This window comes from Polyodon spathula, chromosome 2 (genome assembly GCF_017654505.1).
Source record: "Polyodon spathula isolate WHYD16114869_AA chromosome 2, ASM1765450v1, whole genome shotgun sequence".
Classification (NCBI taxonomy): Eukaryota; Metazoa; Chordata; class Actinopteri; order Acipenseriformes; family Polyodontidae; genus Polyodon; species Polyodon spathula.
Genome location: NC_054535.1, coordinates 82,417,374 through 82,433,887, shown reverse-complemented (window position 1 = coordinate 82,433,887; position 16,514 = coordinate 82,417,374). Strand labels below are relative to the sequence as shown.

Below are 16,514 nucleotides of genomic sequence, written 5' to 3'. Positions count from 1 at the left end.
CGTTATGGGAACGTTGAACCGAAATGAGAAATGTTTTACTGAACATATATATGTATATATTATATATGGGCAGAGACATTGGAGAGTGGCACATGTATTTTAACCACAATGTCATATATGTTAATATGGAGGAGTTCAAAATGTAATTGAAAGGCCTGTACTTTTGGATACTCTTCGACTGAACATCATGCTGTAGTCAGTGTAGTTTGTTTGTTTGTTTGTTTGTTTATTTATTTATTTATTTATTTATTGGAAAAGGTAACCAGTACACTGAGGGTTTAATATCCCCCTCTAGTGACAATTGTGTTGCTCTCTCTTGTTTTCCACCCTCCTACGAGGCTGAGGAGCAGCGGGTTACATTGGTTGCCAGGAGCGGCAGATGTTGAAAAAGAGGAATTTCCAATGAAAGGCAGTGATTCAGTGGCCTAAGTATCCTACATCTCACACAGCCAAAGTAATCAGATTAGCAGCTGAATCAAAGCTTTACAGTGACTTCTTTGTTGTGCACTATCGACCTGGTTACCGACTCTTGCAAGGGTCAACGATGTTCAATTTGAGGAGAATGGGAGAAAATATTTAATAGGGTGGTAACTGGAAAGGGTTGTTCATTTAGGGGCTTTGAAGTGAAGTGTTGTTGGCAAAGAGGTCAAAGGGTAACCAAGGATTTAGGCGTATTTTACTTGCATATTGCTAAAAGGGAAAATTAACAACATGTACAGTAATTTGTTTTCTATATTCTTGATTCCAGTTTGTTTAAAATGTCTTCCAGGATATTTGGGGTTAAAAGTGAACCCTACTTCACCTGGTTGGCTGGGAGTCTTTGTCTCCTCAATTCTGGAGTTTCCCTCTTATTTGCTTTTATGCACTCATTCATAGACAACAAAAGAGCATAGAGCAACCAATTAAGAATTTAGTTTGCTTCGTATGACCCCTGTTTAAGTTTAATGTACTGTATTTCTTTCCATAATTTAAAATTAGATTTTATGCATTGGACTATATGTGAAAGGAGTGATGGACCCTCTTCACCAAGATTTAAAAAAAAAAAAAAGCAAACAAAACCCACAACCGTCTAGTTTTATTAATTTTATGTTATGCATTCTTTTAAATTCATAGCTTTGTGAATAAGACCCAATATTTATGCCTATTTAGAAGCTAGTCTGTCAAATTGATACCAGTTGTATTGTCCTGTGTACCTTTGTCTGTAAATATTGACTGTAAATTACCTTGTATGTGGAAGTAAAATATTACAGTAGAGTTGCCACCTTTTGCACTTTTCCCTGGATTGTCAGTGTGAGAGAGGCATTCTGGGTTTTAATCATATGCAGTGTGTGGCACAGGACTTCACAAGAGCATTATCATCAACTCCAACCACATCTATGTAGACAACTTCCCAGTAAGTGTTGTTACCTTGTTTTCAGCTACCACACGGTAGAGCTTTCATTGAGAGGGCACAGTAGAAAATGATTTTCTCATTATTATTTTTTTTTTAATTTAAAAAAATTTGATTTACTTTGAACTTTAAATGATTCGTTGTCTACCCTTCCGCTGAGAAGTTTTAGGAAGTGTCCCAAAAATGTTCTGAAAAAGGAGAGAAAAAAAAACAGAATTTTTATTTGTCACAGTTACTTATAGTTTATCAGGACAGTACCAAATTTCTAAACAGAGCAATATTAATGAACTGGCCGTGTCTTGGTTTGCTGTCGTTGAAAGATGCTGAGCTCCAGTCGAGCTGTGATTGGTTGACTCAGCAGTTGTGGGTACAGGACTGGTTGCTTTCATCAGTGCAAAGTGTAGATTGGTTGATTTTTGGTTTTTAATATTTGCTATCCAATAGATTAGCTTTCATTACGGCAAGGAAAAATGAGAAAGCCGATACTTGCATGGACTGATTTAAGTTTGATTCACAGTTGATGCTGTGACGTGGCAGCAGTCATGTACTGTTGATGCAGAAGTCCACTAGAGCTGGAAGCTGATTGGCTGAATATACTGAATCATTGTTTAATACAATATTATACACTTTTATACCTTTTTATCAGATTTATAAAGAGAGTTTCAAACTGTAACTACTTGCCTTTAGTTTTGGTAATTCCTTTATTTTTTTGACAAGTATAGTTTTTAAGTAGACCTAGGTAAAGTACATGTGATGTTTCTGGCTTTGTTCGTTAACACTGTGCCCATTATTCTTTTTTGGGGTGGATTTACCTTGGCTTAATGTTAATTCCTTTAATTGACCAGAATTTGAAGGAGTAGTTGATTTATGCTTGTTGCAGTCCCTTAGAAATTTAAAGAAATCCTTCACGGTCAAGTTTCAAGCTGTCACATGTTTGCTTTAGGCATGTTAGGAAAGTCAGAGTTTAAAACATGTGTATTGCAGTCTTGCACAGGGTAATGAACTGTTTAAGCATGGTAGAAAATTAGAAACTGTATTCTGTTTTGTAAATGTTTCTCTTGAAATTCAAAGGTTGATTAATAGCCCAATTTTGAACGGGACAGAAAATCACCAGTAAACAGGTGGTTTGGGAATTTTTTACCGACATCTGTGAAATTTAGTCCTGTGCAAACCATCCATTTCTTTTTATCCCAAATAATTCTCAGAGGTGCTCTCCTTTTTTTTTTTTTTTTTTTTTTTAAAACAGGCGTTCTGTGTCGTTTTACTTCCGTGTGACCCTACAACCATGTCACTGTTAGGCTAGAATTGATACATAATTTCCAGGCTATTTGCCTCAAAGCAACACCAGACTTTACAATAAACCATAATATTAAAATGAATAGATCTGTCCTGAGATTCTACAGTCAAAGCACAACAATTGGACATATTTACCAAATTGGAGATAGAAAAAAATGGTTTGCTTTGAAAGGTGCGTTTGAAGGCACGTATGGAAATTTGACCAACTCTGAGAACACCTGATTTTTAGTCCCATGCTTATGTCTGCATTTTGTTTACCCAGAATGCTTTGAAGTTAGAGTCCCAATGGAATTACTACAACAATGGAATGATAATTTGACATGGAAACTCTTTTTACAATGTTTATTTGGACTGTGGCCATGTCCATATTGCATATTTGTTGACTGTGTAGCATGTGTGGTTTACTACTGTTCAAGGTGTGCACATGGTGAATGCAAGATTCACACTGTTCAAATTGGCATGACTGCATACAAGTAACAACTAAAGCTAAGGTTTACAAATTTAAAAAGGCCTACTACAAGGGAATGAAGCAGAGACTTACAGAAGTAGATTGGAGTGAAATAGAGAAAATATCAACAGAAAAAGGATTGCTATTTTTGAAAACTAAAACAAAATGGCCAGAATGGTTTGGTTTAATAGATCAATTTAAAAAAATGTTCAGAGAAAAAAGGCAGTTTATAGAGTGTTTAAAAGGGACCAAGAACAAAGTACACAGAAAGAGTACTTGAAACTGCAAACGCAAGTCAAAAAGGAAGTTAGAAAGGCCAAGAGAGAGATAGAAATGAGCATTGCCAACGGGGCCAAAACCAATTCCAAAATGTTTTTTCCAATATTCTGACAGCAAAAGAACATTCAAGGAGGAAGTAAAATCTCTAAAAGAAACATATGACAACATTAGACAAAGAGAAAACAAAATAGTATAACCAAATAGTCTAACCAAGATCATGCAACAGTCTCCTGAGACAGGGGTTATACTGACAGACTGGAATTGCAAACGTAATACCGATCCACAAAAAGGGAGACAAAACCAAACCTGGTAACTGTACACCAATAAGCCTGACTTCTATTCTATGGAAACTTATGGAAACTATAATAAGATCCAAAATGGAGAATGACCTATATGGTAACAGTATCCTGGAAGACAGTCCGCATGGTTTTAAGAAATGGGGATCATGTCTAACTAACCTGCTTGATTTTTTTTTTTTTTTTTTTTTTTTGAGGATTTAACTTCGACAATGGATAATTGCAAAGCATATGACATGGTTTATTTAGATTTCCAGAAAGATTTTGACAAAGTCCTGCCTAAAAGATTAATTCTCAAACTGAGTGCAGTAGAGATTCAAGGAAATGCATGCACATGGATTAGGGCATGGTTAACATGTAGAAAACAGAAAGTACTGATTTAGAGGTGAAACCTCAGAGTGGAGCGAGGTAACCAGTGGAGTACCACAGGGATCAGTATTAGTTACTGCTCTCTTCCTAATCTACATTAATGACTTAGATTCCGGTATAGTAAGCAAACTTGGCAAACACCATTGCAGCAGCAAAGGTTATTCAAAATTATCTAGACAGCATTCAGAACTGGGCAGACACATGGCAAATTACATTTAATAGAGAAAAGTATAAGGTACTGCACGCAGGCAATACAAATGTGCATTATAAATACCATATGGGAAATACTGAAATTGAAGAAGAATCTATGAAAAAGATTTAGGAGTTTATGTTGCCTCAAATGTCTTCATCTAGACAAAATGCTTGGATATATAGTGACATGATTTGAAGTCAAGCAAAGTAATGTTAGTAAGACTTTCTCTAGAATATTGTGTTCAGTTCTGGTCACCTCACTACAAAAAGGATGTTGCTGCTCTAGAAAGAGTGCAAAGAAGAGTGACAAGAATTATCCCAGGTTTAAAAGGCATGTCATATGCAGATAGGCTAAAAGAACTGAATCTATTCAGACTTGAAAAAGAAGACTGTGGCGGTCTGATTCAAGCATTCAGAATTCTAAAAGGTATTGACAATGTCTACCCAAGGAACTTTTCAGCCTGAACAAATAAACAAGGACCAGGGCATTCAGAACAGAAAATAAGAGGCACTTTTTTACACAGAGAATTATGAGAGTCTGGAACCAACTCTCTAGTAATGTTGCTGAAGCAGACACCCTGGGATCCTTGAAGAAGTTGCTTGATGAGATCGATAAGCTACTAACAATCAAACAATCAAGATGGGCCGAATGGCCTCCTCTCATTTGTAAACTTTCTTATGTCTGTTTCCTGATTTGTGGGCATGTACAATGGTAGGTAACATGGAAAGGAAAAACGCAACCACAACATCCATACCTACACAAGTTGGTCATGCCTTGGGTGAATATAACTTGGCTTTTATGTAACAAATTGCTTACTGCAGCAAACTGCATTTTAAAATTGTTGCAATATATAAGAACTATTTTTTATTATTATTATTATTATTATTATTATTATTATTATTATTATTATTATTATTATTATTATTATTATTATTCAGTTTATCATTCTGTTTATTATAGTCTTTCAAGATGATGTACATGTTATTTTGTACTGATTGTAAGATTGTTATCAGACATCAAGTGGCTGTATTTGTCAGGACCCGAGGGGGAAATAAACCCTGGCATTAATAAGCTTTTTGTAAACTATTATCATCTAGTGCATTCCAGAGAATCACAAGTCTCACACACTTTGGAAGTGCAGTGGTATATAATTACTTACTGTCCTTATAAGCTACAGCTGTGGATGAGTGTGTTTTATGTAGACATACAAAGGAAAGGGAGATTGGGAACAAACCAAAAACTGTTTAGTGAAGCGACTTGTGTTTGTAGCAATGCTGCCATGTCCTCCACATACATTCATTCATGTATCAGGCAGAAACTAAAGCACATCAAATCCAAATATTTTTCAAAGCAGTAATACTGGGATGCAGAAGAAGCATATATCTTAATTATTGTGCGCTTGTACAAATCTACCAAATAACTTGTTATGCAAGTCATTTCCAAAATATATCCAGACAGGCCTCAATTTTACCCTTCCATCTATTTATTATTTTAAGGAAGTAATAGGTGTTTAAGTTCCCCTAAGTATGTCATTAGATGTCAATTACATGTGGTACAGTGGTTAATAAGTAGAATAGAATATATATTTAATTGCTCCATTGCCCCTGTTCAAACTGTTCCATTGTACCTAATAACAAAAAATCAGTCTGCTAGAATGTGGGGGTTTGTTCGGTCAACTATAAATCTTGTGTGCAGTTTTATGATACATTTTATGTGGGTTTTGGATGAATCTCCAATTTGTTGTTCCTTTATTTACCAGGCTTGTGCTCTTTTTTCAACCACAGGGTCTGAGGTAGTAAATGGAAATCTGTCTAAAATCACAGTTAGAAAAAAGGCTCCACTTTAATTACTATGTAAAGTGGCTGTAAGTGCCACGTACAAATGGTTATGTTTGTCTTATCAGTAAACCAGACTGCACATTTATCTTTTTGTGTTTCTTTTTCCTCTCTATCAACAGAAGATGCAAACTTACCTCAACCAGGACAATCATTGGGGCTGGCTGAAGGCCAAGACAGAGGTGTGTCCGTGCCCAAAGGTAATGCAAATGTGTTTAATTTAAATCACAGAAAAGGGAAATCTATTGCCTGAAAAAAATTTAACTGATTGCAAATAATGTGTTAAAGGGTACTGGCGTAATGTACTTATTTTGAAATATACATTTGCTGTAGTCTTATGTTTGTCTAACCCAATTCCTAGTCTGAAGCCAATTGGTTGTTCCATTCAATAACTCTTTTTACAAGTGTATAAAACCCACAAGTCTTTAATTAGTACATCTACTCTTCTAAATGGAGAGGGAACATGTAGCTGGTAGAGAGTTTGCTGAACAGGCGGTCGGGTATCGAAAAAGACAAAATAAAAATAAAACTGCCTCTGTACCTTTTTTAAATAATGGGAAGAAAGATGCGTGGAAAGATCATAAACTTTTAGGCATGGGGTTGCAAAGAAGCTGAACCACATGATCAACTGTGTAGTAAATGGATAGACGTGAAGTTTTATTGGACTCTGTATCCCAAACTCCAAATGGGAAATTGAGGACCACTGTATTACATGTGAAAGGAACGAGAAACAGCCCAGAAGACCAACATATGCTCAGTCTACATACAGCAGAAGCAACTACTGAAGTAACTACAACAGAAAGCAACTACATAAATGAGCACAATAACTAAAACACAGTGAAAGTAGTGAGCGTGTTACAAATGTATAGACCAGAAAAAGGCACCAGCAGATGAAGTGGTCTCTCCCTAATAAAGTGGCAGCATCAGGTACACAGGGTTGGGGAAGCTACTTTGAAAAAGTAGCTAGCTAAAGCTAAAAGCTACTTCTAAAAAAAAATAGTTATCTACACTACAAGCTATTCTGACAAAAAAAAGTAGCTATCTACACTACAAGCTATTCTGACAAAAAAAAGTAGCTATCTACACTACAAGGTATTCTGACAAAAAAAAAGTAGCTAGCTACACTTAAAGCTACTTGGAAAAAGTAGCTTGCTACTTTCAAAGCTGCTTTTCCACTAATGAAAAGAACTATGGTTTTAACATATTTATAAACTGTACTTTTAGAACTGTGGCGTTTTTTGCTGATACTATGGTTATCATTATGGCATTAACTTACAGGTTCTCATGCTGCAATCCACTGAAGAACAGCTCTGTGTCCTTAACCCAGATCCTTTTATACACATAGCCATTATGGCATGTATATATAAAACAGTGATTATTATTTCTAGAAAATAAAGATCGTCTCATGTAATCCTCAATTTCAAGTTTAACTCGATACTGTTTTCGTTGCGTTTGGCACATAATCAGATAAAGCAATAACAAAAATTGTATTTCAAGTCTTCTAGAAAATGTGCACTTTTTCACCAGGGGAGACAGCAGAGACACTGAGCAGTGTTATTAATTCAGATAAATAATTACATATTTAAACTAGCTCCATCTTCGTACTGTGATGTCCTGGTTTTTGGGTTTTGTTTTTTTTTTTTTTTTTTTTGGAAAAAAAAATTGAGTCAAACTAAGCTGTTCAATTAAATACTTCTTGAAAGTTATGTTAACAGTTCATAAATTCTGTGTGTGTGTGTGTGTGTGTGTGTGTGTGTGTGTGTGTGTGTGTGTGTGTGTGTGTGTGCGTGCGTTACTAACTGCCAGCATTCACTGCGGGACATACAATTCGCTGCGGGACTTTTTAGTTGAAATGATTGTTCCACTTGTTTAATTGTTGTACGGTTGCTCTTAATTTAATGTACATGTCTCTTGTCAGCCCCACACCCTCTTTTTGTGATCCTCGTGTGTATTTCTCACCCCCAGTGTGTAACGCTTGCCGTTTCTTGCCCTTTCCCACCCCGGTGAAGTTAGGTTGATATTGGATATTCGATATTCACACAAAACACTAATATTTTGCCCAATGAAAGGTCTTATGCTAAGGAGTAATTTAAGCCGTGTCTCGTTGACACGGCTGAATTGCGAGTTAGCAATTTCTAGATGAACATGAAAACATACGCATTCATATTCACTTTACATTGTACAGTAGGTTACGCCATATAATGGTTCATAGCTCCTACATAAAAACTCACAATACAATGCCATTTCACCTCATGAAAGATGTCATGGTAAGGAGTAATTTTTAAGCCATGTCTCGTTCATTTGAGAGTTAGCAATCTCTAGTTATGAACAAGGAAAATAAGCGTACATGTTCACTATACATTGTACAGTAGGTTACGTCATATAATAGTTTATAGCTCCTATATAAAAACTCGCAAAAGAATGCTATTTCACGCAGACATAGTGCATTGTTAGTAGGCTTGTTTTATGAACACGAAATATACAAGCTAAAAGTCATAGCCTGCGTCACTTATTTTTTAATGTGCAAACTTGCAAGCGAATATAATGTAGTACCTTTGCAACAAATGGACAAATTGCATACATTCTTAATTCTTGATGTGTGTGTGTGTGTGTGTGTGTGTGTGTGTGTGTAATGAAAGACTGTGCTATATATATACACACAATCTTGCAAAAGTATTCGGACCCCTGACCAATTCTCTCATATTACCAAATTACAAATGGTACATTGAAATTTCGTTCTGTTTGATATTTTATTTTAAAACACTGAAACTCAGAATCAATTATTGTAAGGTGACATTGGTTTTATGTTGGGAAATATTTTTAAGAAAAATAAAAAACTGAAATATCTTGCTTGCATAAGTATTCAACCCGCACACATTTAATATTTGGTAGAGCCAACTTTTGCTGCAATAACAGTTTTAAGTCTTTTGGGGTAAGTATGTACCAGCTTTGCACACAGTGTCAGAGTGATTGTGGCCCATTCTTCTTGGCAGATTTAATTTCCTAACAAAAACTACATCATGAAGATGAGGGAACATTCAAAGCAAATCCGGAATAAGGTTCTTCAAAAGCACCAATCAGGGGTAGGATATAAGAACATTTCCAAGGCATTGAATAGCCCCTGGAGCACAGTAAAGTCCATTGTTAAGAAATGGGAGAGAATATGGCTAGAACAGGCTGTCTAGAACAGGCTTTCTAGAACAGGCTGTCCTCAAAAACTGAGTATCCGACCGAGAAGGTCACTAGTCAGGGAGGCCACCAAGAGGCTTATGGCAACTCTAAAGGAGTTAAAGTCTTCCACGGCTGAGCTGGGAGACACTGTGCATACGGCAATAATAGCCCGGGTACTTCACAGAACTGGCCTTTATGGGAGAGTGGCAAAAAGAAAGCCATTGTTGAAAAAACTTGCATCTCGGCTAGAGTTTGCCAGAAGGCATTTGGGAGACTGAGATCAAGTTGAAGATGATTCTATGGTCTGATGAGACCAAAATAGAACTTTTTGGCCTCAACACTAAGCGCTATGTTTGGCGCAAGCCTAACACTGCATATCATCCTGAGCACACCATCCCTTCCGTGGAGCATGGTGGTGGTAGCATCATGCTATGTGGATGCTTCTCTGCGTCAGGGTCTGGAAAGCTTGTGAAGATAGAGGGCAAAATGGATGCAGCAAAGCACAGAGAAATCCTGGAGGAAAACCTGCTGAAGTCTGGAAGAGACCTGGGACTTGGGAGAAGATTCATCTTCCAGCAGGACAGTGACCCCAAACTATAGCCAAAGCCACACTGGAGTGGCTTAAAAACAAAAAGGTCAATGTCCTGGAGTGGTCCAGTCAAAGCTCGGACGTCAATCCAATTGAGAATATGTGGAAAGAGTTGAAATTTGCTGTTCACCAAAGTTCCCCATCCAACTTGACGGAGCTTGAGCAATTTTGCAAAGAATGGGCACAACTTTCAGTGTCCAGATGTGCAAAGCTGGTAGAGTCTTTTCCAAATAGACTCATGGCTGTAATTGCTGCCAAAGGTGCCTCTACCAAATATTGACTCAAGGGGGTGAATACTTGTACAATCAATAATTTTCTGTTTTGGAGTTGTAATTAATTTAGAACAATTTGTAGCTTTTATTTTTCACTTTGACATTATGGACTTTTTTGTGTTGATCAGTTGCAAAAACTCCTAATTAAATCCATTTTGAGTCAATGTTGAAACACAATAAAATGTGGAAAAGTCCAAGGGGGGTGAATACTTTTGAGAGCCTCGGACGCACACATACATTGTGTACAATACCCATATAGATACATATATATAGTAATATATATCTATATATAGATATATTATATATATTATATATATATATATATATATATATATATATATATATATATATCGGTTATTTATAGCCAGGGCGTCCCTCCTATGGTTTTTGTTAGTGTGAGAAAACTTGCAAGTATCAGGTTAGAAAAATAGGACAGCAAACGAATATGTAGCATCAAATAACAAAACACGATTAGGGTAGTATAAGTTTTTAATTTTTATACAAAACAAGAATGGGGATAATCATCATCAACAACAACAATACTACTAGGACTAAGAAAAAGAAGAGGAGGAGCCAGGTTTTGCTTTGAAATGTGATGATTTTCTTAGAAATAAATAAAGAAAGCTTAATAAAATGTAGAGAATTTTTATAGAAATGGCATGTTTGTTGATGCCATCTTTCATGAGGTGAAATGGCATTGTGTTGCGAGTTTTTTTGTAGGAGCTATGAACCATTATATGACGTAACAGACTGTACAATGTATAGTTGAATATGTACGCTTATTTTCATCTTTCATGAGTAAATAACAAATAGGTGCTGTTTTATGGAAGCTGTAATAAGTTTGTTCTTTTTTTTCTGTTACTTGACTACGGCACCTCCTGCTCGTGATTTGCAGTCAGACTAGCAGGCAGATGGCATGCTGGGAGGAATTTCCTTGGGTGGGGCACTTCTGCTGACTGATGTATACAAGCACAGCAAATGGAGAGTAGAGCAGGGAGGGAGGACCCTTGTAAAACACCTTTTTTAAATTATTTTTTTTTATTCAATACCAAACACCTAAAAGGCAAGATTGTTTTGTTTTTGATCTAACAGCCCTGATCAAACAGGTATCCTGCTGTGGCTTGAGCTAGACTGGATAAGTACAGGACATGAACTGTATTATTTGATGAGTTTTGTATCCTGCTGCTTTTCCCACTGGCTCGCTTAAAGTAGTCAGGATGGCTGGGAAGCCGGGCTGCTCAGTGAGAGGGTTTCAGTATAATTCCAGTCTGTTGGTCTCCTCTCTTGTAATGGAACATGCAGACTGTCTTCCTCCTGTCAGTCTATGACATCATCCAGACCCTGAAAATTACAAACTCATCCATGATTTCCCCATATTGCAGCGTGTATATGTGAGTAACGTACAGTATACATGCATCTCCTTTTAGCATCAGTTCTGTTGCACTGATGCAGTTGCTGGTCCTTATCGAGTTTGATCACAATTGGATATGTGCATCTCTAGAATGTGTACAAATGTCAGTGTGCCATGTGTCATGGGTACCAACAGAATGACGGGCACTTTCGTTCCTTTTATGAAGCAGAACACAAACAGCACGGTCTCATAACTATGGCTCCTGACTATAGTGTTATAAAGGGGAGCACTCTATGTCTATCTGTCTAGCTATCTATACATCTGTCTGTCTGTCTATCTATCCTTTTTTTAAACCTCACTGTTTTGAGCTTTTTTTTTTTAAGCAAGAGGTTTCTAACACCTTGTTTTTAAACATATAGAAAATCATCATTTTTCAGTGAAAGCTTGCAGTGTACAGTTTTAAAAAGTAACTGATAATGATGTACATCTCTGTAGAACAGGGTTGTGTATCTCTGACACCACAGCAATCAATTCTGACTCCCCTGCAGAGATGAATGTGAGGAGTCAACTGTCTTTGAGGCATTGCACTCATTTAAAGCAAGCTGAACATAAACCACAAAACTGCAGTAAATACAGGAACATGGTTTATGAATTCTAGTTATTAAACAAGGCAAGGGGACACTTGGCTGGTTTTAAAATTAGTTTTTTTATATCTTTTTCAATGCACCCTTGTCTTCTTAAATCCCTCTAGAAGAGCCCTCTCCTCTTCATGTTGAGTCCCCAACCCACTTTCTTTTCGACAGAGTTCTTTTCAGAGGGAATATTTACTCCCTTAGTCTGTTAAGCAAATTCCCTTCTTCTCTCCACTGTGAGCCCCTGCTGGGAGAGCAGAGCCTGAGCAGTCATGGGCTTCCCAGTGACCATTTGATCAAGACTGAAACTAATTCAGTTTTGATCAGTCATGGGGTTAGTGATGACTGATCTGTGATTCATTTTGCAGACAGTAGACACATTGCAAGAGGTTTTGTATTAGAAAGGGAGAATAGCTCAGGAGGCACACATAAATCGGTGTACATCCTGTATTGGAAATGGAACAGGAGAGAGGAACACATTGATGATGTGTTTATTTAAGCCAATATTCCATGTCTTCTTAGTTAATTATGTGAACGTATTCCCACCAGCTAAAAAGTTAATTGAATTAAGCTATTCTAAGCTATTCTTTTATAATCATTCCTTTTAGGCTGTATAGTTCTCTTCATACACTGATCTCTTTACAAAAGCAGCATCCCTCGTTGAGAGATTTCCACAGTGAAATGCATTCTAAAGATTACTTTTGAATTGACTCACCACATCCCAGAAGGGCTCCCCACTAAGGCTACATTTGAGGGCTCCCTGCTATTATGTAAATTTAAACAGATTCAATCAGTTCAATCAGCACAGCCACTGTTTTGTAGCTGCAGTGTTCTAATGGGAGGGTCTTAATAAATGGGGTGTGGAATTTTATAGTCAGGCAGCCCAATGTTTCGGGTAGTGCATCATGGTTTACCTTACGCCAACCTTACTTTTAATTTCTTAAAAGGTTTATATCTATCTATCTATCTATCTATCTATCTATCTATCTATCTATCTATCTATCTATCTATCTATCTATCTATCTATCTATCTGTGTATATAATTTTAGACCTTTTGTAAATCCAAATGTAAAAATCCCTTTTATGTTCCTTTCTTGGCTGGTATAGGTACCCAATGCAAAGTCATTCTGAGCCTTTATAAACACAGCTTTCCAGCTTATTAACTGAGCATGCCCTGATTCCTTGATATGGAGCTGGGTTCTATTGTGAGCTCTGATCTGATCTTGCACTGCAAGTCATGCTCCACTGCAGCCAGATGAAAGACAGAGGCGTTCATGTGAGAACTTGCTTTATACCAACACAAATCTCTTTTATGAGAAAAAGAGGTACTTCCTCTTTTTTTTTATTTTAGAATGTCCTCTGCTTCCAAGAGCGAAGTATGTACTTTTTGGAATTCCACCCTAATGCTTCAGTGCTTGTGTGAAATACTGCATATTAGGAATCCCTAAAAGTTGTGCTTTAATATCAATTTACTTAATTCATGTAAATACATGTATATAGCATGCCAAAGTCATACATTTCAGGATGAAAAGTTATGCTATGTGCATGCAGAACACAACTTTTTCACACAATTTTTTTAAATATAAATACAAGGTTGAAAACTCAATTTAAAATGCATTTAACTCTTACAACAGCTTTAAGTGCCTCTTAAAATGGCCTCCTGTTTACAGTATGATTTGGCTTTGTAGTCTGTCATTGTAAAAAACAGATCTATTTCCCGGTTTACTTCACTGACTATCTGAACGTTTGCCCCATTACAGAGAAGCCACATTAAGTTCTAAGTAAACAAAAACACTGCCTACATGCCAGGCGCGAAGAGTCCAGTCTGAAGCACAGTGGGGGTTAGACTTAACACCTTCTTGTGCCAGATCCCTTCATGTCCTCTGTTATTCATTAGACTGCACAGTCAAGGTGACGGGGGCCTTGCTGTTCTGTTTACCAGTTCTGAAACCCACGGCTTTTAAATCGTGAAGCAGATATTTACAGTTGTGTTTAATCTTTGTTTTTTAAACAGGATGCCCTAGTAGGTCTTTAGGAAAAGGTACTCCTAAGGAACTGAATAATCTGGTGCATGATAACATCCCACTTGTCCAAATAGTAAACTTTGTGGTAAAACTATTAGTACATAAGAAAATGTATGAATGCGAGGGCATTCTGCCCTTATGAGCTTGCCCGGTTCATAGTAGCTGATTAATCTCAAGACTTTGTCAAGGTCGGGTCTTAAATCCATCCAAGTGATTCTGCCTCAGCAAGTAGACAAGGTAACCCATTCCATACCCACAACTTCCTCTGTCCTAAGTCTGTTTTCACTGAGTTTCCAACTGTATCCTCTGGTCCCGGTTTCTGTACTGGTAGGGCTAACTGTGTCATCTTTTTTTAAGATATTAAAGTCTTCAATCATGCCCCCCACCCCCCCACCCCCACAGCCACCCCCAAAATTATTATTTGTTAGAAACTAAGTGGACACATGTTTCAAGTTTGATTAAATTGGGAAGTTTATCTACTTGAGTTTTTTTGTTGTGACCGTGAAATCACTGGATTTCAATTAAACCTTTCTGCTTGCTGCATCGTCAACTGTGTAAATCTAAAGATAAAGCAGCAGCCTCCTTGTGTTTATAAAACTGGTTCTGTTCCAACATAAATAGCGTTCTATTAAGTATTTCATGTTTGCTTTTACCAGGTCAAAAGGTGTCTCTTGTGGGAAGGCGCTTGTTTCACAGAAAAGTTGTAGATACTTAATCCAGATGTTGTTCCCTTAACTGTACAGCACTAATGCGATTATGGTATCAAGTATGAGATCACTGAGTTGGCACAATAGGTATCACCCAGTCAGATCTAGTGTATTGTGTCCAGAAAATAACACCCAAAGAAGCATTAAAAATCGCTATAAATAGGAAAACAACTGTATCTAATTTTGGTTTTAAAAAGGCAGCTGCCAGAGAGCCAAAAGCAATCTAGAATTTGGCGTAGGTCATTGGAACAAGACCTGTTACATTTATGAATTCATGTTCAGTTTTAACCTTTGCTCACTTTTGACCTTACAGGTGACTCCATGACCTTCTTGGAACCAGTGAACAATATCACTATAGTTCAGGGACAGACGGCTACGCTGCACTGCAAAGTGGCAGGAAACCCACCACCCAACATAAAATGGCTGAAGAACGACGCGCCAGTGGTTCAGGAACAGGGGCGATTATCGATAAGGAAAACAGAGTCTGGTTCTAGATTACGCATCCAGGACTTGGACACCACAGATACAGGATACTACCAGTGTGTGGCATCCAACAGCCGGGAAACTATAACATCCACTGGAGTGCTGTTTGTCAAGCTCGGTAACATTTTAATGTTTTTACTGCTTAGCTGGTTCCAGCCAAATGTCTGTTGCTGGAAATGCAGACAACTTAGCCTAAGGGCGGGCCGCAAACTAAAGGCTGTTCACAGATTTGGAAGTCCTGGCTTTTGTCAGCAGCACTGCATGCCTTTATGAACAGCTGTACTGTTCACATGACTGCACAGTACTCTATACAGTAAAACAAAATAAAAAAACATAGTCTTAACTGATATTATTAACAAATATAACTTGTAACAGGCTTTGAGCTCACTGCAAAGCAACACCACACACACAAGGTACTTTCATTCCAAAAGAAGTGCCAGCACATGAGCAATGATGTATAGCTATAGATACATCCCTCAGCACAAAATAATTACACATACAAATAAATAGGGTATTTAGTATAGAAAGGATTCAATTCAAATGCTTTTATAACACATTAACTCTTTAATGGTAGAGGAATGCTAAAGTAAACTTGATATGTAAATATATACACTTCTATTTGTTTACAGCATCTGTCAATTAAGAGTTCTACAAAGATTAGATATCTGGAATATTTTGCGACAGTAGTTTGTTAAAAGCTCCTCTTTGTAGGCCGCGTTGTGAACATTTTAAATTAGGTAACACTGAGCTGAAATTTTTCAGTTTAGCCCCAATAACAAACTGTTAAATTAAATCTTCAGTTTAAATCTTATATATATATATATATATATTATATATATATATATATATATATATATATATATATATATATATATATATATAATATATATATATATATATATATATATATATATATATATATGAGATCTATTCCATCCTGATATTTTTAGGTTTCCCTGCTTTCCTCCTGATTTAGGTTTTCCCTCAAAGACTTGCATACTTTTTTTTTTAGTAAAGGTGCCTCCTGGTTAATTCACGCATGGTATTGCTGCTACTTTGTTTTTCTAGAGGCAGTCTTTTTTTTTTTTCGTTAAATCACCTATGAAGTATTTTTTTTCTCTGCAGGCTCACTACTGTGGGAAAAGGTGAGGGCTGCAGTAGTGTATGTCCTTTTAACAA

General features: G+C 36.9%; 1 protein-coding gene across 2 annotated transcripts in view; it reads left to right on the top strand.

Moving 5' to 3' along the window:
* LOC121302206 (tyrosine-protein kinase transmembrane receptor ROR2-like) overlaps positions 1-16,514 on the top strand; it is an 86,505-nt gene that overhangs the window by 53,463 nt on the left and 16,528 nt on the right. For both annotated transcript variants that reach the window (XM_041232033.1, XM_041232041.1), the window contains exons 2-3: positions 6,229-6,306; positions 15,166-15,453. In XM_041232033.1, the coding sequence (XP_041087967.1) occupies positions 6,229-6,306; positions 15,166-15,453 (366 nt within the window). The remainder of the gene's footprint in view (positions 1-6,228; positions 6,307-15,165; positions 15,454-16,514) is intronic.